Raw genomic sequence first — 26452 nt, forward strand, 5'->3', positions numbered from 1 at the left:
TAGAAACCACAGATTGTTTTTTTTTACTTTTCCATGAAACAAATGATCCACAAAAATATACCAAGTATCATGTGACAGATTTTCTATTCATTTTACATTTACCCCAATTAGAATCACAATATGCATAAAGATCAACATTATTACCTTTAACTAGATGACTTCCTTTACCTGAAGAACCTTTTATGTACTTAAGAGTTCTAAAAGCAAGGTTTAAATGAAAGTGTAAAGGTGCATGCATATATTAACTTAAAATATGAACAGCAAAAGATACTCAGGTCTAGTCAAAGTTAAGTAAATTAATCTACCAACTAATTTATGATATTCAGTAATATTGGACAACAGTTGATCTTTATCACTTGGATCACAATTAACACACAGATTTGTTTCAATTGGAGTACTCGTTGGTTTATATCCTAACAAACCATAATCATTTAAAAGTTCCAGACAATATTTCCTTTGAGATAGACAAATCCCTTTTTCTGTTTTAAGAACTTCAATTCCTAAAAAATATTTAAATTCACCTAAGTCTTTTATTATAAAATTTGTTTTTAGAAACTTCTTAAATTGTTCAATTTGAGATATGTCATTTCCAGTAATAACAATATCATCTACATATACAAGCAATACCATAAAATCACTACCAGAAGTTTTTGTATATAAGGAGTAGTCTGATTTACTCTGAACAAAAACATTTTCTAAAAGAGCTTCATTAAGTTTAGCATTCCATTGTCTTGGAGCCTGTTTAAGCCCATAAAGAGATTTGGTTAACTTGCAGACTTTGTTTTTATCTTTATAATCAGTATAGTATCCTTCTAGTAATTTCATATAGATTTCTTCATTAAATTCACCATAAAGAAAGGCATTATTGATATCCAGTTGATGTAAAGGCCAATTATTTTGAATTGCAATAGTTATAAAACATCTTACAGTGACATGTTTGACTACAGGACTAAAAGTTTCTTCATAATCTATTCCTTCATTTTGACTAAAACCTTTAGCAACAAGTCTTTCTTTAAATCTTTAAATTTCTCCATTAGACTTATATTTTATTCTATAAATCCATTTACAATCAACATGTTTTCTATTATACAGGGTAAATCTGTATTTCCCAAGTCTGTTTAAAGCTTCAATTTCAAGATTCATTGCTTCAACCCAATTGAGATCTTTACAAGCTTGATCATATGTTTTTGGTTCAAGTATTTTATCTAAATTTGAAACAAAGTAGAAGTTTTCAGAATTCAAATTTGAGTAATTTACAACTCTTTCAATACCATATTTTACTTTTCCATCTACAACAAACTCATCATACTTTTTTGGAAATACAGTGCTTCTGGAAGATCTCCTTACATCACTGACTTGCTCAGTATTACTAGTAGATGAATCAGAATTGCCCTCAGGGATTGAAGATTGATCTTCATTATGTGTTACTGTAGGACTGTTCTCATTATCCTGAGAACTATCACTACTGCCATCACATGTATCATTTGTTATCCCTTCATCATTAGGACTTGAAGTGTTTTGAATGTGGTTTTTAAAGATATCATCAAAAAACTGAGAATAACTAGAATCTTATGAAGAATCATTAGAAAAATGTTTATGTAAAAACTTGTTTGTGGCATCAGACTTAAGTTTTAAAGGAGAAACAGTTTCATAAAATTTCACATCTCTAGAGTAAAAAATACTTTTATCCTCAAGACTAAGTAATTTGTAACTCTTTTTGACATTTGAAAAACCAATTAAAACACACTTGATTGACCTGCTACTAAACTTGTCTCTAGGATTTAAATCAACATAAAAACATAAGCACCCAAAACACTTTAAGTGAGAGAAATTAGGTTCAGATTCAAAAATCATTTCATAAGGAGACTTTTCATTTAGCACGGCAGTTGTATCTTATTAATTAAGTAACAAGCAGTTAGAATACAATCTGACCACATATTAAGAGGTAATCCCCCTGAAACATAAGTGCTTTTGCTACATTTAGCAAGTGCCTATGTCTCCTCTCAACAATACCATTTTATTGAGGTGTATAAGCCATGTGGTTTGATGAATGATTCATTTACTGTTGGTAAAATTTGTAAATTAATGATTTATAAATTCAATTCCATTATCACATCTAAAAACTTTTATCCTTTTTTGAAATTGTGTTTCAATAAGCTGCACAAAGTATACAATATTTTCAAACACTTCATCCTTTATTTTGATTAAGAAAAACCAAACAGCTCTATAATAGTAATCAACCACAGTTAAAAAAGATTTAAAACCTTCTTTTGTTTGAATTTTAAAAGGACCCCACAAGTCCAGATGAACAAGTTCACCTATGTAACAACCCGACTTTTTCCATTTACTATCGTTACTTGTCCTTTAAGAATTTAACGGTGTTTCCTTAGACTTGTGTGTTTATCAGAATTAAATGCATATTTGATCCTATCGAATTACTTGAATTAGCATGTTATATTAATTTATGGAATTGTTCGGATAGCGAAATAACTAGAAACGTTACGATTAAGTTAATCGCCTAGAAATCTTTTCAGTTTACGGAACTCAGAAAAATGACAAAACAATTATTTTCAATAATTATTGACTTTACGAAAATTATATTTAATTTATTATTTATTTAATGAATTAAATCCGGTGATTGCGTTTCAACGACTAGTTAACGTTCCGGAGACCCGGTACGGTTAACGGCGCTCGAAACGGACCATGCGCATACAAGTAATTTAGCAAAACCGAGCCCAGGACACCTCTAGGTGGGCCATCCAGCCGACCACCCCCCTAAGCCCCTTAGATTTTGTAATTTGGGCTCCTAGTGTGCTTGTGGACTTGTAATTAGGCCCTAAACACAACATTTAAATAACAAGGAAATCCCACAAACCCTCATTCTTATTTTTTTTAGTCGACATTCATCCCCTCTCCTCCCTCCTTTGGCCGTCGACTTCATCCACACCTACACACACTTAAAAACAAAAAAGTTGATCAAGTCTTGAAGCTAAAAGTTGTTCCTTGTATCGTTCTGTGATGACCCGGAAATTTTCGATCAAATTTAAACTTTAATCTTTATATGTTTCCGACACGATAAGCAAAGTCTGTAATGTTGAAGTCTCAAAAAAAATATATATATGTATTCATGTATTCATTTACCCTTCGACCATTCCCGACGATTCACGAACAACTATTTGTAAATAGATATGTGAGTATATATATAAATAATAATTGGAATATAATTTAAAATATTAAATGTTGTTGTTATAAAATATGATATTATAATTATTATTATTTAAAACATATCAATATAAATAAAGTATATTAAAAATAAATATTAATTGATTATAGTACTCGTTTGATATTTCGATTGTTATTGATAGATATATTGTATGGATTCCTTTTTGCTATAAGACACATGCATACATTAACATGCTCGATGAATCACACCCCACTAGTTACTATTTTTGTTTTAGCATATTAATATTTCATGTGCATACAATTATATAATCCGTTAACACATACATGCATATTAGGAAAAACAATACTTCTGCTTTTTGGTTTAGTCAACAAACCACAACCCACCATCTTATTGGTCACTTTTCTAATTTAATAATTAATCGTACCACCACTGCTGGTTCCACAATCTCTCAAAATAAAACCGTACATGGACTAAAATATCATTTTATCATAATCGATTCACCAAAACTTTTCACACTACCGAATGAAAAATTTAATGTGCACATACACGTGAAAGACTTGTTTCATTTGAGTATTTATATGTAAACATAGAGAGTAAAGACCATGCCTTTAATTTACTTTATTCATTACATAAAAGTTTATGAGGGAAAGAATTAACTATTATTCACCTATATCCAATGTTCTCATGTAAATATCGAATTTCTTATAAAGTGAATTAATACTATTAACTTTATGACTAAAATAACAATGATCATGTTTGTTACTTGTTGCAATCCAAATTTAGATCAAATAATTGTAACTAGGTCCCATCCTTACACATTATCTAAAGTAGGAGAGCTCATGTTGGCCGAATTATTTCCACTTCAACTATTCGATTTTTGTATTTTTCAAAACAATCCCACACATGCATATACTTACCACTACCTTGCTTTTTCTCTTTCTGCTCGACATATCTACTGCTGCTATTCTCCTCCTTTTATGTTTCTTGTTTGATTAACAACATTCATCAAATTATTTGAGTGCTGCAATTCACTGCTACAATGGATCTTGTTTTTTTCGTTTGACTTACAACCCAAACACCACCACAAATCATCACCATAACTTCCCTTTTACTTCCTTCCTCTCCCTCTCTTGTGATACCGTGACCTCCACTGCAACTCATTGTCACCACCATATCCATCAACCATAACCACCACCTTCACTTTATCACCATCTCCAAACCCCACAGTTTTGTTTTGTCTTGGGTCAAGAACGAACAACCACTCACCATTCTATCCGTCACCACCATAGCCCACAGCTGCTTACCACCGTGAACCATCCACAACCCGTCACCATCTTCACTAACATGAAACTACACACCACACTAATCACAACCATCATCGTTTGATGTTTCCTGTTCAAATCGAAACTCACCATTGTTGTTACCTTTCACTGCTATTCGAAGATGATGATTAAGTAATAACTGGTCAGCTAAAGTTTTGGAAACATGGGTGCAGTGATTATGAATATACTACCTTATTAATATTTTTTTATGCAAGTGGGGATTGTTGCTACTTAGTGGCCGACACATTTAAATCAATAGAACCCCACTTGAATTGTATATGGTATGATATTATATTGTTGCTGCTTCGTTCCTGTCATTTCGCAACCCAGAAATGTTTGTGGGCCGATGACAAATAGAAGTGTTATTGAGCCGAGTTATTTTTTGTTGTTGTTTCATTTGTCTGTTGGACCACGTTTATGTTGCTTGGTTAGACTGAGGTCCAATTTGTTTTTGGGCCGTTAATAGTCAGTTGGGCCGAGAAGGGTGTTGGGATGTTGTTGTCTTGCTGTTGGGCCGAGATAAAAGAGTATATGGACTTAGTTAAGACATAATTCACAAAAACTAAATTGGTTAATTGGTGTTGAGTGTTTGTGTGTATCCGAGAGGTCTCGGGTTCAAATCTGGGCAAGGGCGATTATATTTTTTTTGGAAACCTATTCTTGTGAGGTAGTAGTCTTTTATTTTTATTTTTATTACTTCATTATTATTATTAATAATAATATTATTATTATTATTAATTATTAATTATTATTCTTGTTATTGTTATTAGTATTTTTATCATTAGTTATTATTATCATTATCACATGTATCATAATTATTATTATTAGCAATGCCAAAATAAGTATTAGTTATCATTTTTATCATTATTAACACTCTTATTAATATTAGTATTTTCATTAAGATTATTATTAGTATTATTATTATGATTGAAAACTATCATTTTTATTATTATCATTCATATTTTCATAACAAATAAATATTATGTATATAAAAAATATATACGGATATTCATATTAAATATAATTATAGATTGAGTATATTAACATTTTTACATATAGCAAATTATTGACTTTTGATAAAAATACTAATTACATATAAATATATATATAATCATAAGTATAAATATTAACTACTTTAAAAGTATATACAAAATAAGAATAGAAAACATATAATTTAGGATATAAAATATACATAAAGTATAGGATATAAAATATACATAAAGTATGTATATATATATATATATATATATATATATATATATATATATATATATATATATATTAATTAGGATTTATCATAAATCTCATATAATTACAACACTTAACATATAAATATTATAAGATTAATATATGAAATTATTTGATTACCATTATATGTATTAATATGCACAAATGATATAGGTTCGTGAATCCGAGGCCAACCCTGTATTGTTCAGTTGTTCAATGTCGTCATATGTATTTTTACTACAAAATACAGTACTGTGAGTTTCATTACTCCCTTTTTATATATATTTTTGGGACTGAGAATACATGCGCTGCTTTTATAAATGTTTTACGATATAGACACAAGTAATCAAAACTACATTATATGGTTGAATTATCGAAATCTGATATGCCCCTTTTTATTAAGTCTGGTAATCTAAGAATTAGGGAACAGACACCCTAATTGACGCGAATCCTAAAGATAGATCTATTGGGCCTAACGAACCCCATCCAAAGTACCAGATGCTTTAGTACTTCGAATTCGTTTATATCATGTCCGAAGGGTTTCCCGGAATGATAGGGGATATTCTTATATGCATCTTGTTAATGTCGGTTACCAGGTGTTCACTATATGAATGATTATTTTTGTCTCTATGCATGGGACGTATATTTATGAGAAATGAAAATCTTGTGGTCTATTAAAATGATGGAAATGATTATTTATGTTAAACTAATGAACTCTCCAACCTTTTGGTTGACAATTTAAAGCATGTTTATTCTCAAGTATGAAAGAAGTCTTCCGCTGTACAATTGCTCATTTTAAAGATATTACTTGGAGTCATTCATGACATATTTCAAAAGACATTGCATTCGAGTCGTTGAGTTCACCAAGATTGTTATTAAGTCAATTATAGTTAGATATATTATAAAATAGTATGCATGCTGATAATGCTAAAAACGAACATATATTTCATAGCATTATTCCTCAAGAAAGACAAGCTTTTAGTTGCAATTGTTCTATTTACAAGTGATATTCGTTTAAATAATAAAAGGTGAAGACAAAAGACAGATTCGACGAATTGAAGACGCAAACGACCAAAAAGCTCAAAAGTACAAAAGACAATCAAAAAGGTTCCAATTATTGATAAGAAACGTCTCGAAATCACAAGAGTACAAGATTCAAAACGCAAAGTACAAGATATTAAATTGTACGCGAGGACGTTCGAAAATCCGGAACCGGGACCAGAGTCAACTCTTAACGCTCGACGCAACGGACTAAAAATTACAAGTTAACTATGTATATAAATATAATATAATATATAATTAATTATATTAATTATATATATATTATATATATATAATAAAAACCGTCGGCAGCAAGAAACTCCAAGGGTGTGAGCTGTAAATACCTCTCCGCGACTCGCGGAGTTTTAAGGGCATTTTGCCGCGAGTCGCGGAGCCCCAAATTTCAAGTCTGGCTATAAAGCCAACCGAATTCTGATCAAAATGAATCATCTTTTTCTCTTCCTCTTCATACGTAAATATATTTATATTTATAATTTATATTTTAATTTTAATTTAAATCCTAATAATAAGGGTATGTTAGCGAATGTTGTAAGGGTGTAAGTCGAAATTCTGTCCGTGTAACGCTACGCTATTTTTAATCATTGTAAGTTATGTTCAACCTTTTTATATTAATGTCTCGTAGCTAAGTTATTATTATGCTTATTTAAAACGAAGTAATCATGATGTTGGGCTAATTACTAAAATTGGGTAATTGGGCTTTGTACCATAATTGGGGTTTGGACAAAAGAACGACACTTGTGGAAACTAGACTATGGGCTATTAATGGGCTTTATATTTGTTTAACTAAATGAAAGTTTGTTAATGTTAATATAAAGATTTACAATTGGGCGTCCCTATAAACTACCATATACACTCAATCGGACACGATGGGCGGGGTATTTATATGTACGAATAATCGTTCATTTAACCGGACACGGGAATGGATTAATAGCCACTAGAATAATTAAAACAGGGGTGAAATTACATTCAAGGGTAATTGGTGTAATTGTTAACAAAGTAGTAAAACCTTGGTTTACACGCAGTCGATAACCTGGTGTATTCATTAAACAAAGTATTAAAACCTTGTTACAATTCGAATCCCCAATTAGTTGGAATATTTATCTTCGGGTATAATAATAATTTGACAAGGACACTTGCAATTTATATTTATGACTGATGGACTGTTATGGACAAAAACCAGACGGACATATTGAATAATCCAGGACAAAGGACAATTAACCCAAGGGCATAAAACTAAAATCAACACGTCAAACATCATGATTACGGAAGTTTAAATAAGCATAATTCTTTTATTTCATATTTAATTTCCTTTATTTTATATTTAATTGCACTTCTAATTATCGCACTTTTATTTATTGTTATTTTATTTTATCGCACTTTTAATTATCGTACTTTTTAATTATCGCAATTTTATTTTATCGCATTTTTATTATTCGCAATTTCATTATCGTTATTTACTTTACGCTTTAATTTAAGTCTTGTATTTATTTTATATTTTACATTAGGTTTTAACTGCGACTAAAGTTTTAAAATCGACAAACCGGTCATTAAACGGTAAAAAAACCCCCCTTTATAATAATAATATTACCTATATATATATTTGTATTTTTATAAAAATAAACTAATATAGCGTTGAGCTTTGTTTAAAGATTTCCCTGTGGAACGAACCGGACTTACTAAAAACTACACTACTGTACGATTAGGTACACTGCCTATAAGTGTTGTAGCAAGGTTTAAGTATATCCATTCTATAAATAAATAAATATCTTGTGTAAAATTGTATCGTATTTAATAGTTTTTCCTAGTAAAATATAAGCTATTTTATATACACCTCGCTTCGCATCAAGTTATTTTTGGCGCCGCTGCCGGGGAACTATCTTAAAAACCGGAAGCGCAACGCTAATATAAAAAAAAAAAAAAAGATTTTTAGTTACTTTTATTAAAAGTCGTTTTTGTAAAAATACGTTTTAAATATTCAAAAATATAAAAAGAAAAACAAAAATATATGTATTTTTAAGATTTTGTAAATATTTAAGTTTTATAAGTTTCTTTATTTCTATTTTAGTTTATAAAAATATAAGTTTTATTTTAAAATCGTTTATTTAAATTAAAAACAAAAAAACATAAAAAAAAAATAAAGAAAAACACGTAAAAAGTGAAACCTGTCAACTGAATTCTGGAACCCTGCGACTCGCGGGGTTTTCCTCTTTAATTGCCGCGACTCGCGGAGGGTCTCTGACAGGCGACAAGGAAGCCCTAAACCTGCATTAATTACGGGTTTTAATTTATTATTATTATTATTTAACCTTAATTATTATTATTATTATTATTATTATTAGTTTTAGTTTTAATTTTACTTTTTATTTAATTTAATGTATTTAGTATAAATAAGTTTTATTAAAATTGTAAAATTAATAGTTTTATTAAATAAATAATATAAAAATAATATTTTTATAAAAATTGTACTTTTTACAACTTTTTGTATATTTTTATATTTTGTACCTTTTTAATCGTTGTAGTGTAATATTTGTATTTTTAGCTCATATTTAATTTTAAACTTAGTTTTTGCTATAGTTATTTTTACTCCTAGATTTTTAGGCTTTGCCGTAGAATTCCTTAAGTGCTTTTTCTTTAGACTAAGATTTAGGTGCTTTAGAATTTTGCGACGCCTTTTTAAGTTTTAGTTTCTTTTTAAGTTATTTTCATTTGGGATTTAGTTTTTCCTTGTAAGCTTTAATATTTTTAGACCTTTTACTATGTATCAATTATCATTCCAATTAGTAATTTCAATTTGCGATTATAATTTTAAGTTAGTTGTAGTAATAAGGTTAAATTAATTAAGTATTTTTTAAGTTTTTATAAGTTTCTTTTATTTTTCCGTCACCTTTTATTTTTCAACCATTTTTTCTTTTTCGACCTTTTTCGACGAACTCTTTTTCTCTCTTATTTCTCGCCATTCTAGTTTTTAGGACATAGATTTTTATTCTACTTCTTATCTAAATTTCTTAAAATTACGAAAATTTATTTTAAGTGGTTAAATTGATAGACATCAAAATTTTCTGGTTCGTAGTAATAGTTGGATTTGTACGTGGACCGGGTTATTGGAGCCAAACAGTCCTCAATTATATTGAGACCAAATGAATCCTGCCCCTCTGCTGCATCTTTTGGCTATTCGAAACGTGGGCAAAATCAGAAAAGTCTATTGATTGGATAACTTATTATAATTTTTCTTTCCTTTTAAAAAACTAATAGGATATTCAGTGAATGCACCGAGCAAGACGTTCATCACCTTTTGTACGTTCACCACCTGTAACTCGATCAAGACATCGTTTAACAAATATAGCCGCCGTTGATTTTTCTTTAGAATCGTCATCCAGTCGACCAAGTACTTCAGTTCAAATTTCCGATAATCCAGTTTTTGAAACAAACCTCACAATTGAGAATCCAGAAAATATTCAGGAACGGTTCGTAGATCCTGAACCATTAAACTTTCCTCCGGAACCACCAATCATTCAAACAGAGATTGTTGAGGAACGAACTATTAAATCAGAACCATCTAGTGATACCGATTCAACAAATTCAATTATGGAGAATCTGGAACCTTTAAGTATGGAAGACCGAATGAGAGCTAAACGCACTGGCCAAGGTCACGCAATTACTCATCCAGACATTAATGCGCCAGATTATGAAATCAAAGGACAAATTCTACACATGGTGACTAATCAATGCCAATTTAGTGGTGCGCCGAAGGAAGATCCAAATGAACATCTACGTACCTTTAATAGGATCTGCACACTATTTAAAATACGAGAAGTGGAGGATGAACAGATATATCTCATGTTATTTCCCTGGACTTTGAAGGGAGAAGCCAAAGATTGGTTGGAATCGTTACCTGAAGGGGCGATCGATACATGGGATGTTTTAATTGACAAATTTCTTAAACAATTCTTTCCTGCATCTAAAGCCGTAAGACTTCAAGCAGAAATTGTTACGTTCACACAGAAGCCAAATGAAACTCTATATGAGGCATGGACAAGATATGGAAAGTTATTAAGAGGATGTCCGCAACATGGTTTAGACACCTGTCAAATAGTACAAATATTCTACCGAGGATGCGACATCACTACAAGGAAAGACATAGATATAGCAGCTGGTGGTTCTATTATGAAAAAAACCGAAACTGATGCTTACAAAATTATTGATAACACTGCTTCCCACTCACATGAGTGGCATCAATAAAAAGATATCCTTAGATCATCTAAAGCAGCTAGAGCCGATTCTAGCCATGACTTAGATTCCATTTCGGCAAAGATAGATGCTTTCGAGAGACGAATGGAAAAGATGACTAAAGATATTCATGCTATACGAATTAGTTGTGAGCAGTGTGGAGGACCACATTTGACAAAAGATTGTCTAAGTATTGAATTAACAATGGAACAAAGAGAGAATATTTCATACATAAACCAAAGGCCTGGAAATAATTATCAGAATAATTATCAACCGCCAAGACCAATTTACAATCAAAACCAGAATTATAACCGAAATATTCCATACAACAACCAACAAGGTCCTAGCAATCAACAAGTATCCAATAATACTTATAATCAGCAAAGACCTAATTTTCAAAACAAACCACCACAACAAACCGATGATAAAAAGCCGAATTTAGAAGATATGATGACAAAGCTAGTTGAAACTCAAACGCAGTTTTTCACATCTCAAAAACAAACCAATGAACAAAATGCTCAAGCATTTAGAAATCAACAAGCTTCTATTCAAAATCTGGAACAAGAAGTAAGTAACCTAGCAAGGTTAATAGGTGAAAGAAAACCGGGAAGTCTACCTAGTGATACAAATGCTAACCCCCGGAATGAAACAGCTAAAGCTATTACCACAAGAAGTGGTACAACACTTAAACCACCTGAAATACCTGTAACTTCTGATGAAACTATTCCCACTCCACAAGAACCACAACCTGATCAGGATAAGGAAAAAGAACCGGTAGTTGAAAAGGTTAATGAAGATAACACAGTTAAGGATAAACCTTATGTTAAACCATACCAACCACCACTTCCTTATCCGAGTAAAATGAGGAAAGAAAAACTTGAAGCCGAGCAATCCAAATTCTTGGATATGTTTAAACAAATAAATGTAAATCTTCCTTTCATTGATGTGATTTCAGGAATGCCTAGATATGCTAAATTCTTGAAAGATCTAATCACGAATAGAAAGAAAATGGAAGAACTCTCGGCTGTTACTATGAATGCAAATTGTTCAGCAGTGCTGTTGAATAAGATACCAGAAAAACTATCTGATCCAGGAAGTTTCACAATTCCATGTTTTCTGGGTAGTCTTAGTTCAATAGAAGCATTGGCAGACTTAGGTGCTAGTATAAATTTAATGCCGTATTCACTATACGCTAAACTAGACCTTGGAGAATTGAAACCAACCAGAATAAGCATACAACTAGCCGATAGATCAATAAAATATCCTAGAGGGATAATGGAGAACATGCTAGTTAAAGTTGGTACTTTAGTATTTCCAGTAGATTTTGTTGTTTTGGACATGGAAGAAGATTCTCAAGTTCCTCTCATATTAGGAAGACCATTCTTAAACACGGCTAAAGCAATGATAGACGTGTTCGGTAAGAAACTGACCCTAAGTATAGAGGATGAGAGTGTTACCTTTTCAGTTGATAGAGCAATGCAACAACCACAATCTGCAGATGATACATGTTATTATATTCAAACTATAGATGCACATGCAGAATTATTAGAAGAATTTCCAGAATTACAAGGAACAGGAGAATGTTCTTTAGGAGAAAGTAATGAACCAATTGATGAAGCTGAAATGTTAGCTACACTTATAGCTAATGGATATGAACCAACAACAGAAGAAATTCAAATGCTAAAAGAAGAAGACAGATATCGATATAAATCATCGATAGAAGAACCTCCGAAATTAGAGTTAAAGCCACTTCCAAACCATTTGGAATACGCTTATTTACATGGTGAATCTGAATTACCTGTAATAATATCGTCTTCTCTTACTGAAAATGAGAAATCACAACTCATTTCTGTGTTGAAAGCTCATAAACCAGCCATTGCATGGAAGATTCATGATATTAAAGGAATAAGTCCTTCGTATTGCACACATAAAATCCTTATGGAAGAAGGTCATAAAACGTATGTGCAACGCCAACGAAGACTAAATCCTAATATGCAAGATGTAGTTAAGAAAGAGATTATTAAACTGCTAGATGCAGGTTTAATATATCCAATATCTGATAGTCCATGGGTAAGCCCAGTTCAATGCGTGCCTAAGAAGGGTGGCATGACTGTCATCACAAATGAGAAAAATGAGCTTATTCCTACTAGGACTGTAACAGGATGGCGTGTATGTATTGATTATAGAAAATTAAATGACGCCACCAGAAAAGATCACTTTCCCTTACCTTTCATAGATCAAATGTTGGAAAGATTAGCCGGAAATAGTTACTATTGTTTTCTAGATGGATTTTCCGGATATTTTCAAATTCCAATAGCACCCGAAGATCAAGAGAAAACCACATTCACGTGCCCTTATGGTACTTTTGCTTACAAACGCATGCCATTTGGACTTTGTAACGCCCCTGCAACCTTTCAAAGGTGTATGATGGCGATTTTTCATGACATGATAGAAGAATGCATGGAAGTATTCATGGATGACTTTTCAGTCTTCGGTGATACATTTAAATCATGTCTAGTTAATCTGGAACGAATGCTAATTAGATGCGAAAAATCAAATCTAGTACTTAATTGGGAGAAATGCCATTTCATGGTTAAAGAAGGCATCGTTCTTGGACATAAAATTTCAAAAGAAGGAATTGAAGTGGATAGAGCTAAAGTAGATGTAATTGCTAAACTTCCACATCCCACAAATGTTAGAGGAGTTAGGAGTTTTCTAGGGCATGCCGGTTTTTACCGACGTTTCATAAAAGATTTTTCTAAAATTGCCACTCCTATGAATAAACTCCTAGAAAAGGATGCGCCATTCATCTTTTCAGATGAATGTATCAAATCTTTTAATATTCTTAAAGAAAAACTCACTAATGCACCGATCATGATAACACCAAATTGGAATCTACCATTTGAACTAATGTGCGATGCAAGTGATTTTGCAATGGGAGCCGTTTAGGACAAAGGATTGAAAAACGATTTCAACCTATATATTATGCTAGTAAGACATTACAAGGAGCACAAACGAACTATACAACTACTGAAAAAGAACTCCTTGCTATTGTCTTTGCTTTTGACAAATTTCGATCATATCTCGTTCTAGCAAAAACGGTGGTCTATACCGACCATTCTGCTCTTAGATACCTATTTTCAAAACAAGATGCTAAACCAAGATTAATCCGTTGGATCTTACTCTTACAAGAGTTTGATATTGAAATCCGAGATAAAAGAGGAGCAGAAAATCTCGCCGCTGATCATCTTTCTCGTCTTGAAAATCCAGAATTGGAAGTTCTGAATGAATCGGCCATACAAGACAACTTTCCTGATGAATATCTATTAAAGATAGATTATAAAGAAATCCCATGGTTTGCAGACTATGCAAACTACTTAGTTTGTGGATTCCTTGAAAAAGGATTATCGTACCAAAGACGAAAGAAATTCTTCAGTGATATAAAACACTATTTCTGGGAAGATCCACATCTGTTTAAAAGTTGTCCCGATGGAATAATACGCCGATGTGTATTTGGAGATGAAGCTAGTAAAATTTTAAACCATTGTCACACAGGACCAACAGGAGGGCATTATGGGCCTCAACTAACAGCAAGAAAAGTTTATGAAGCTGGATTCTATTGGCCTACAATTTACAAAGACGCACACCTTCTTTGCAAATCCTGTGATGCATGTCAAAGGACCGGAAAAATAAGTCAACGTGATGAAATGCCACAAAATGTCATCCAAGTATGTGAAGTATTTGACATTTGGGGTATTGACTTTATGGGTCCATTTCCAAAATCTCATAATAATCTATATATACTCGTAGCCATTGATTATGTATCTAAATGGGCGGAAGCACAAGCTCTCCCAACTAACGATGCACGAGTTGTAGTCAACTTTTTAAAACGTCTTTTTGCAAGGTTTGGAACACCGAAAGCTTTAATAAGTGATCGGGGTACTCATTTTTGTAATAATCAACTTGAGAAAGTTCTTAAAAGATATGGAGTAACTCATAAAATCTCCACCGCATATCATCCACAAACAAGTGGACAAGTTGAAAATACAAACCGAGCCTTAAAACGTATTCTAGAGAAAACCGTAGGATCAAATCCGAAGGAATGGTCCATTAAATTGGAGGATGCACTCTGGGCTTTTAGAACAGCCTACAAAACTCCAATTGGAACCACACCTTTTAGACTTGTTTATGGAAAAGCATGTCATCTTCCAGTAGAAATTGAACACAAAGCATTTTGGGCTTTGAAGACATGTAATCTTGATTTACATGAAGCCGGACGTCTACGATTAAGTCAACTAAACGAATTAGAAGAATTAAGACATGAAGCATACGAAAATTCGTTAATCTATAAAGAAAGAACGAAGAAATGGCATGATAAAAGAATCAGAAGTTCAAAAGAATTTAAAGAAGGAGACAGAGTTCTTCTTTTCAATTCACGATTCAAGCTATTTCCCGGAAAATTGAAATCAAGATGGTCTGGACCATTCATGGTCAAAAGAGTTTTCCCATACGGAACGATAGAATTGATGAATTCAAATGGGATTGAATTTAAAGTTAATGGTCACAGAGTTAAACATTACATACATGGTCCGATGGAAGTCGACAACGAAGTTACTCACAATTTCGACACCACAGCTAACTAAGTGTGGGGAGAATCAAGTCTTTAAAGGATAATATGTATTTCTGTTAGAGTTAGATTGTCTGTTTTCGTGTAGTTCTCGAAAATGGAACACGTATGGTCTTTCCCTAGCAGACCCTAAAGAACTAGTCTTCTCCCCCCATTATGAATTTTTATTTTTTTAGGTTTTTACGAAATGAAGACTGCCTGTGAACTAAACCATGGTCTAATGCTACACGCTTTGATCACTAAAAGAAATAATGACATACTACCGAGTGAAATAGTATCAGTAATCAGAGAAAGAATGGACGGAGTTAGAAAAGGATCCAGATGCGAAGATAATAAGTTACAATTTGGTAAAGGAAAATCAAAATCCGCAGCGAAAAGAAGAGCACGACACCTAGAACGATGTCACAAATGCGGAAAATGGTCACATGGAGGAAAATGTTCAAATAATCAAACCTATTCAAATACCGAATTTGTTACTTTATGCAGAGACGGACCGTTCATATGTTTAGAAGAAAAGACAATGAATGCTCGAGGTTACGCCTATGCAGCCATGGAAAATCAATTAAACCGACTATCTTATGAATATAATAGATCATATAACTAAGAAATCTATTTCACAGGTATGTCTGTACAGTTTTTATTTTTATTTTTATTTTTAACCTTTTGATAATAAACGCTAATTTGTTCGCTAAAAAGTATTAAATTGGTATTGAATAAAATTAGGTTTGGCGACCGAAATTATTGATATCGTTCAAAAATTTATTACATCACTGCGAAATTTAACGTTTATTCTTAAGGTATAAATATCTTTAATCAATCAAACCAAAATATTTCAAAAATTCGTCATGAGTTAAATTAGGTCTTGGAACCGAAATTACTTTACCGAAAAGAGGGGCGCATATTTTTGATAATATTTGATTGATTAAAGTGGGATAAAAAGACAAAAAGATTTTTAAATTTATTTTTACCATGTTTTTAAAATTAATATTTAAATCTTAAGTTAATATTGTAAACTTTGTAAAACAATATATTTAAAATTGTAAATATTTGAAAAATTAATATAAGTTTGGTATGAATTTATAAATTTTTAAATTAAGTTTGGTGTGAATTTTTAATTTTTAAAATATTAATTTTAATTTTATGCATTTTAAATTTTGAGTTTGGTGTGAATTTTTAATTTTGAATTTTATATTTAAGTTGTGTGAATTTAAAAACAAAAATTTACTTTATCTCATTAAGTTAAAAATATGATTTTTAAAATTCGTCGTAAGTTGAAGACTAGGTCTTTGAACCGAAATTGCTTTACCCGAGGGAGGGACGAGAACTTTTATTATCAATATTTTTAATCTTGTTGATTTAAAGTATGCCAAAAACATTAAAAAACCCAAAAATCTTAGCTTTTAAAACAATCGCTACAAAAAGACAAATTTTAAAATTTTGTCGAGGGACGGACTAGGACATCGATCCGAAACGACCTCGTCCTAAATAATAAGGGAAACAAAATTTTAAAATTAATTTCTTAATTGTGTTATAAGTTAAAGATTATAAAAAAAAAAAAAAAAAAAAAAAAAGGGTAAACTCCGCGACTCGCGGAGTTTGCAGGGCAAAACCTCCGCGACTCGCGGAGGGACAAAATTACAGAAAAAAAAAATATAACAAGCTGCACGATCAGTTCACTCACCCACACACATAAACACCCAAATACTGCGAAAAAAGACCCCGAAAAACCCGAAAATCACCCCCAAAAATCTCAATTTTTAACCGTTAATCACCAAATTTTTTGCTAAAATCATGTTGAGAAGGATGATATCTAAGAACTACTCAAGAAAAACGGTAAATTTCTACACCTAAACACCATTTAATTCAAATTTTAGTGTTCTTGAGCTATTTTTCCCCAATTTGATTTTGATGCTTTCTAGTGTAATTAGACTTAAATTGTTTATGTATTATGCTTGTATAACCTAGATTGATGCTGTTTAACATGATTAGAAGCCTTAAACTTCAAATTTTGAATAATCTAGGGTTTGTGTTCTTGAGCAATTTGGGGCTTTTTGATATAAACAGGTTATGGCCGATTTTTGTCATGAATTGTTGCTAAATTGAGTAGTGTAACATGTCTAGGTAGTTAAATGATCCAAACTTTGAGCCTAAACATGATTTTGAGAATTAAAGTGGACTTTTTCAAGTCTAAAATTCATGAACTTGATTTTTGAAAGATAATGCCATTTGAGACTTGTTTATTTGCTAGTAATGATTATTTTGACATGTTATTTGAGTTGAATGCTTATGAACTTGGCAAAAATTTTTCGTATATGCTTATTTGAAAAAGTGTAGATTTGAAAATGAGTTTAAGTTTGATATAAATTGATAATGTCATTGTAATTATTTTGATTGATGATTTTGCTGACACTAATGCATATTTGGATGCACAAAATTTGTGTTTGATGTGTTTTGCAGAATGAAAGGGGTGAATCTTCATCCCAAGCCCGCCATGCTCCTGCTGAGAACTTGGAACAACAGGAGGTAGATAACTACTACAAGCAGGATGTACCTCATTCAGTCATGACCTTTTCAGATATGCACTTGGAACAGTTGCACCCGAACCTGCGATTTGACAGACTTTGGATAGATTATCCAAAATATCAACGGGGTTTGCATACTCTTCATTCCAAGGTTGTTGAGGTACCGAGGGTCATAGAATGGGGACCCTTGGAAGCTGTAGAATTGGCCGGGCCAATTAGGGAATTACTGGTACAGAGGTATGGTAATTCTTCTTTTAATGACTGGATATGTTTATTCACCATACGCAGACCTGTATATAAAGTATGGTGTGAAGAGTTGTTATGTAGTATAGAGTTGAATGATCGGGTAGCTAGTTTAACCGATCGTTCTTTTATTAGATTTTTGTTAGGCGGTTCGATGCGCCATATGTCTTTACTGGACATGGCTCAGGCTTTACGTATATATACGCCTGAGGAATTAGCGTCTGCCGATTGTAGAGGATTGATACTAAACGGTAGGAAAATAGATGAAAATTTTGATACACACGGTGTGTGGAGTCAAATGACAAGCCATCACCGTTTCAAAGGGGGAAACTACTCTTATTTGGATATAGATAGAGCCGAATTAAGAGTAATACATAGGTTTTTAGCTAATTCGATTACACAAAGGGGTAAAAACAAAGAAAAGGTAAATGAACAAGATTTGTTTTACCATATGTGTATTCGAGACCCACACAGCGCTGTAAGTATACCATATTGTGTGGGTTATTATTTATCAGCTATGGTTCGGGGGATGCGTCCACATAGCATAATAGGAGGTGGTATTTTTATTACTTTGATTGGTGAATATCTCGGTGTGGATATAAGTCGGGGGGGATTATTAGTAGAAGAGCCGGAACCCCGCGACACTATAGGTTTAAATGTATACCATGGTGCGAAAGTTTTGAAGCGGCGAAATAACGCCGCAGTACGATACAATGGTAGACATCCACAGGTAGAGAGAAACCAGGAACAAGGTAATGTAGGAGGGGGGAATGAGATGCAAGAAATGCATAGGTTTATAGCTTCTCAGGAATACGAAAATGCTAGACAGAGAGCATTTGAAGATTGGCAAGTTCATCAGAACCAGATCATAGCGCATTGCCAACATATAGGTAGAAACTATATTCCTACACCGAAACCCGTCTTCCCTCCTTGGTCGGTAGAGATGCAGCCACCATATCCTACGTATGACCCTGCCGAAGCATTCTATAGCACTTATGGTTATGCGTGGAACCCCTATTGGTACCAATATCATCCTTAGTTTTATTATTATTTTTTTTTATTTTATAATTTGTAATTATTGATACATTTAATATTTTTGTTAATATTGTAATCATTTTTATAATTATCTAACTTTTATTCTTAGATTTTAATAATTTTTGAATGTGGGGTAATAAACCAAACTTCAAAAATATGTATATATGTTGCAGTTTATCTTATGTACACAACAGGGTAAAACAACGCATTTTCAAAGACTGGCATTAAGTTCAGCAAAAGCAACTAATTTTGACGACAAGATGCAAAATATATGTGAAATAACAACAAGACGGAATGAACAAATGATGTGCACCATTTATCATTCCGCAAACAAACGCCAATATATTTGGAAACTTTGGTAAAAATTTAATCATTTTCACACAAATCACCCTCAATAATTTAAATTGTTACTGATTTCTTGCAAATGAGGGCATTGCAAGATCTTAAGTGTGGGAAGGGGTTAAATTCTTTCGGATTTTAAAATTTTTTACTTTATACACTTGGTTACCATTAAAAATACTAGTAAAGCAGTAGTTGTATTAGAATCTAGTGCTCTCTGATAAAAAAGAACAGCCCTAGTCTTATATACTGACTACCCAATTCTAGTAAAATTTTTCAATTAAATGAATTCAAATCATGTTTATACATATTTATGAACGATAAAACTAGGTTTTAACACCGAAATTATTGTTACCTCGGAAAGGACATAAATTGAGAAACAAACTAAAATGTTAAAATTCATTTAAAATGGAATAGAGGACGATAAAAAGGAAAATAAAAGCCAAGTGTGGGAAAATTTACCAAGTTATTTTAAACATATGTCACATATATCTGTAACCAATAACTGAAAATACTTTTGCTTTGAACTAAACTAAACTGTTTTACCCGATGAAAGAAAAGAAGAGATGGATCTACACGATGAATCAATTCCATCATTAAAAGGAAGTAAAGTCTTCCGAAAAAGACACGCGCTTCTTGATTTAGGTCATGAAGTTGTCGTCCAGACCAGCTGTAGGTTGACGAAAAATCTAGAAAAGTCATCACTAAAATCAGCTGGAAATCCACGGACCTCAGCATTAAACAGGGTCGCCAAGTGGTCAGATTTATCCTAACCATGAGAAGGATTTATCTCGTACAATGGGGGGGCACCATGCAAATTAACTGGATAAGACTAATGAATCAGATCCCCAGAAAGGATAATCTCCTTAAAGATTAAAAATCAGCTTTTAAGACTGATATTACTCAATCCTAGAGATTGACCTTAAAGATTGAGAATTACAAACTCATGGAATTCGATGATATCTAAACTCGAGCTTGAACGAGAAAATATTTTGATCAAAAATACAAACCGATTTGTTTTCTGAAAACCCTATTTTCAATGCGTTCATTACCATTGAACGTAAAATCCTAGGAATTCACCTGGAATTCATTAGGTCACCTGAACTAAATCGGGTGTCAACCGTAAGAACGGTGGTTGCATAACATGGTCAAAGACAGGACTTTGTGCCAAACCGACAAATTATAAGGGTGAGCTTTGCTATTGCTCCTACCAAGGATAGTAATTGCGTCCGACACGTTATAGACCATAATCAAAAGCATGTCACGGGACATTGCCTTAACAGTTGCTTGTTCAACGCTTTCCTTTACAACCGGACGGTAGTTTGCTGAAAGGTAATATACGGAACAAGTAAACTGGACGTGTTGCTTTCCTAATACAAGGTTAGCAAGTGGGTGACACAAAACCGCAAGTTTTGAGCTAAAATTTTCAAATCTGAAACCCACCAAACCCACAAAAATATTTTGCAAACACCGGTAAAGGGTTATTCCGAAAAAACTTATCTAGGGTAAAAACTAGATTTAATTTTCAAAAGATCAAATGTTTTCATAAAGATCCAATTTCCTTAATGGATCTAAATTTTTATAGTCATGTGGGACTGTAAACCATATCGTTACTACCATTGTTTATACCGCCATATAGAAATCACTGATGTACAAAGTGTGAAGAATAAAGAAGTGATTCTAGTATTTCAAGATAATATTGCTTGAGGACAAGCAACGCTCAAGTGTGGGAATATTTGATAATGCTAAAAACGAACATATATTTCATAGCATTATTCCTCAAGAAAGACAAGCTTTTAGTTGCAATTGTTCTATTTACAAGTGATATTCGTTTAAATAATAAAAGGTGAAGACAAAAGACAGATTCGACGAATTGAAGACGCAAACGACCAAAAAGCTCAAAAGTACAAAAGACAATCAAAAAGGTTCCAATTATTGATAAGAAACGTCTCGAAATCACAAGAGTACAAGATTCAAAACGCAAAGTACAAGATATTAAATTGTACGCGAGGACGTTCGAAAATCCGGAACCGGGACCAGAGTCAACTCTTAACGCTCGACGCAACGGACTAAAAATTACAAGTTAACTATGTATATAAATATAATATAATATATAATTAATTATATTAATTATATATATATTATATATATATAATAAAAACCGTCGGCAGCAAGAAACTCCAAGGGTGTGAGCTGTAAATACCTCTCCGCGACTCGCGGAGTTTTAAGGGCATTTTGCCGCGAGTCGCGGAGCCCCAAATTTCAAGTCTGGCTATAAAGCCAACCGAATTCTGATCAAAATGAATCATCTTTTTCTCTTCCTCTTCATACGTAAATATATTTATATTTATAATTTATATTTTAATTTTAATTTAAATCCTAATAATAAGGGTATGTTAGCGAATGTTGTAAGGGTGTAAGTCGAAATTCTGTCCGTGTAACGCTACGCTATTTTTAATCATTGTAAGTTATGTTCAACCTTTTTATATTAATGTCTCGTAGCTAAGTTATTATTATGCTTATTTAAAACGAAGTAATCATGATGTTGGGCTAATTACTAAAATTGGGTAATTGGGCTTTGTACCATAATTGGGGTTTGGACAAAAGAACGACACTTGTGGAAACTAGACTATGGGCTATTAATGGGCTTTATATTTGTTTAACTAAATGAAAGTTTGTTAATGTTAATATAAAGATTTACAATTGGGCGTCCCTATAAACTACCATATACACTCAATCGGACACGATGGGCGGGGTATTTATATGTACGAATAATCGTTCATTTAACCGGACACGGGAATGGATTAATAGCCACTAGAATAATTAAAACAGGGGTGAAATTACATTCAAGGGTAATTGGTGTAATTGTTAACAAAGTAGTAAAACCTTGGTTTACACGCAGTCGATAACCTGGTGTATTCATTAAACAAAGTATTAAAACCTTGTTACAATTCGAATCCCCAATTAGTTGGAATATTTATCTTCGGGTATAATAATAATTTGACAAGGACACTTGCAATTTATATTTATGACTGATGGACTGTTATGGACAAAAACCAGACGGACATATTGAATAATCCAGGACAAAGGACAATTAACCCAAGGGCATAAAACTAAAATCAACACGTCAAACATCATGATTACGGAAGTTTAAATAAGCATAATTCTTTTATTTCATATTTAATTTCCTTTATTTTATATTTAATTGCACTTCTAATTATTGCACTTTTATTTATTGTTATTTTATTTTATCGCACTTTTAATTATCGTACTTTTTAATTATCGCAATTTTATTTTATCGCATTTTTATTATTCGCAATTTCATTATCGTTATTTACTTTACGCTTTAATTTAAGTCTTGTATTTATTTTATATTTTACATTAGGTTTTAACTGCGACTAAAGTTTTAAAATCGACAAACCGGTCATTAAACTGTAAAAAAACCCCCCTTTATAATAATAATATTACCTATATATATATTTGTATTTTTATAAAAATAAACTAATATAGCGTTGAGCTTTGTTTAAAGATTTCCCTGTGGAACGAACCGGACTTACTAAAAACTACACTACTGTACGATTAGGTACACTGCCTATAAGTGTTGTAGCAAGGTTTAAGTATATCCATTCTATAAATAAATAAATATCTTGTGTAAAATTGTATCGTATTTAATAGTTTTTCCTAGTAAAATATAAGCTATTTTATATACACCTCGCTTCGCATCACATGCCGTCAACTTTCTATATAATGAAAGATTGTCTTTTCAAAAACGAATGCAATGTTTGTAAAATGTATCATATAGAGGTCAAGTACCTCGCGATGTAATCAAATGTAATGTTCTCGTCCATATGAATTTGGTCGGGGCATCACAGTTGGTATCAGAGCGGTGGTCTTAGCGAACCGGGTCTTGCATTAGTGTGTCTAACTGATAGTCGTTAGGATGCATTAGTGAGTCTGGACTTCGACCGTGTCTGCATGTCAAAAGTTTTGCTTATCATTTTGTTGGAAATCATCTGCTTATCATCCTTAAGAAATTACCTGCTTATCATTATTAGTCTAGACACGTCTTGCTACATTAATTGCATAGACAGTGTATAGACAAAATTCATATCTTAGCGTATCTGCTAAATCATATCTTATCGTATCTGTTACTTTAAACTTTGCCTGACATATCCCGCAAATTTCTCCGTAATCTACGAAATCTTTTGATCTATATATATAGATATCCTATGTAAATAGAATACCACCCGATAGCTGGAAAATCATTTTATATCGAAAAATCATTTATCCAATCGTACGAAATGGAATTTGTCATCAGTTCAAGTCCCTCGAATTCCGAAATGGAATCCCACTCAAGCTCCGAAAGAAGTGTGACCGGAATGGATCAACCAATCAGTCATCATCTATTCTGGATAAATTGGGGATGGGTTCGTAGCCTCCTCAATCATTGGAGACAAGAAGAAGGTGATCCTTTCCATCCACCACATTGCCCTCTTGACGAAGAACCTGAAGCATTTACCGAAGAACCTGTCCGAAAAAAAAAAAAAATTTCTCATTTCCAGGGTATCTCGTCACGATTATATACTATACCAAATTCTAGATCATATTTATCCGCTCGTCCGAACCGACAATCATCCCGGTGTAATAGAAGAAGTCAACGAGCTTCGCGCTCGGGTAGTGGCTTTGGAGAATATGGTGCAAAGGTTACAAACGCCAGCAGCAGCACCATCAGCATAACCAGTATCACCACCACCAACAACAACCGCATCGCAAACCTCAACTTCACAATCTGTCACACGAACATCAACGTCATACGCACCATAGATACCAAGGAGTACCAATAACAATGAACGATGAAGTATTAATTCATAACTTCATTGAAGAAATATTCTGCGAAGAATATGTGGTTTCTAAAAGTTTTAGAGATTACTTATTCTAGCTCAAACCGAAAAGCAAATGAGATTAATATCATGTTAACTCATTAAATCCATGATTACATCTGAAGAAAATATATATGTATATATATATATTTTTTTCATAACGATTGTAATTAAAAATTCTTTTGTACAAATTGTTAATGATGAAAATATTTTAACGGGTAGGTAATACCCGAGGAATATTTAGATTTCACATTAATAAGTTACACTGTACATTCTTCGAATCAGATTCAATAGTCATTTACTATCCTACTCACATCCACCGATATACGTATCTGTTCACCGCAGAATAACCATTTTCATTCAATTTCATATTTGGATTTTGACCTATCAGAATCCAACAAGTGGCATAATGAAGAAAACAGTTGACAAAATAAAATTTGTTAGAAACAAACAATTTAACTATGAAAAGAATTTTGTTAAGAATCCAGCTAACTGTTCCTAGCTAACTGGTTACATTTTATTTATCGCAATTTACATTCTCGCAATTTACATTCTCGCAATTTACATTCTTGCAATTTTATTTATCGTTATTTAATTTCTGTTATTTATTTTACGCACTTTAAATATCGGGACACGTATACAAGGTTTTGACATATCATATCGACGCATATATATATATATATATATATATATATATATATATATATATATATATATATATATATATATATATATATATATATATATATATTATTTGGAATAACCATAGACACTCTATATGCAGTAATGAATGAGTTCTCTATACAGGGTTGAGGTTGATTCTACAATAATATATATAATTTGAGTTGTGATCGAGTCTGAGACATGTACATGGGTCACGATACGTATTAATTAATTCAAATATTATATATTAAAATATATATGAATTATTGGACTGTTACTGTGGACTATCGACTGTGGACTAATAACATTGGATAATTAAAATGAATTAAAATATTGATCATAACATATGAAACTAAACAATTCTTCAAGTTTGCCACTTGATTTCATCTCAAATCTCATTTGTATCTTGACGATTACGATCCACGTTCAAACCTTTCATGATTCTTGAAAATATCTCAAACAAGAGGATAAACCAACCGCACTTCATCTACGGGAGAAAAGATTGATGCATTTAGTTATGCATCTGAAAAACTCTCGGAAACTGAGTAAACATTTAACACGTAGTTGTGCTAATTCCTTTAGTGTTATTATTACCCAAAATAACTTGGTAATTCCTTTCAAAGTAGCAAATTTTGTCACAGCTCCAGCAAATCAACTTCGAATTTTCGCTCGAAACAACCTTATTATCACCTTGATTTATATGTATGCTCTTTTATTGTTACCGGGGAACCTTTTATATTCCACCATATACAGTCAGTGTTTAATCATCTAAAAACACAATTCTCTTGAAATTACCTCAGATCGATAACCAATGATTCAGATATGGTAATAGTAAATGTAGAAGAATCGGCAATCAGTACTTTGAAAACTCACAGCATATCTACATCAACAGTTATATGTATAACATTTATCTCTTAGAATAATGACTTTCCATTATGAAAAGCACACAGTCTACGAATTAATACTTCAAATTTTGAGAAAGCTGAATGAAGCAACAGAAACAGCAGACAACCATAAATGACCTTAACCATCAGAAGTTTGATGATAAAGAATGGAGTGTTAGGAACGCTCGATAGAAAATTTAGTACCGAAAAGCGGATTATGCGAAACTATGAAAGAAG

At 32.3% G+C, this 26452-nt stretch overlaps 1 protein-coding gene across 1 annotated transcript in view; it reads right to left on the reverse strand.

Annotated features, from left to right (window-relative positions):
- Positions 1-246: 246 nt before the first annotated feature.
- The window catches only part of LOC139849783 (uncharacterized), a 63763-nt gene continuing 37557 nt past the window's right edge, over positions 247-26452 (reverse strand). Inside the window, exons 6-7 of the mRNA XM_071839407.1 lie at positions 1091-1551; positions 247-1018 (exon numbers count right to left, since the gene is read on the reverse strand). Coding sequence (XP_071695508.1) covers positions 247-1018; positions 1091-1551 — 1233 coding nt within the window. The remainder of the gene's footprint in view (positions 1019-1090; positions 1552-26452) is intronic.

The sequence above is a fragment of the Rutidosis leptorrhynchoides genome, chromosome 5, assembly GCF_046630445.1.
Source record: "Rutidosis leptorrhynchoides isolate AG116_Rl617_1_P2 chromosome 5, CSIRO_AGI_Rlap_v1, whole genome shotgun sequence".
NCBI lineage: Eukaryota > Viridiplantae > Streptophyta > Magnoliopsida > Asterales > Asteraceae > Rutidosis > Rutidosis leptorrhynchoides.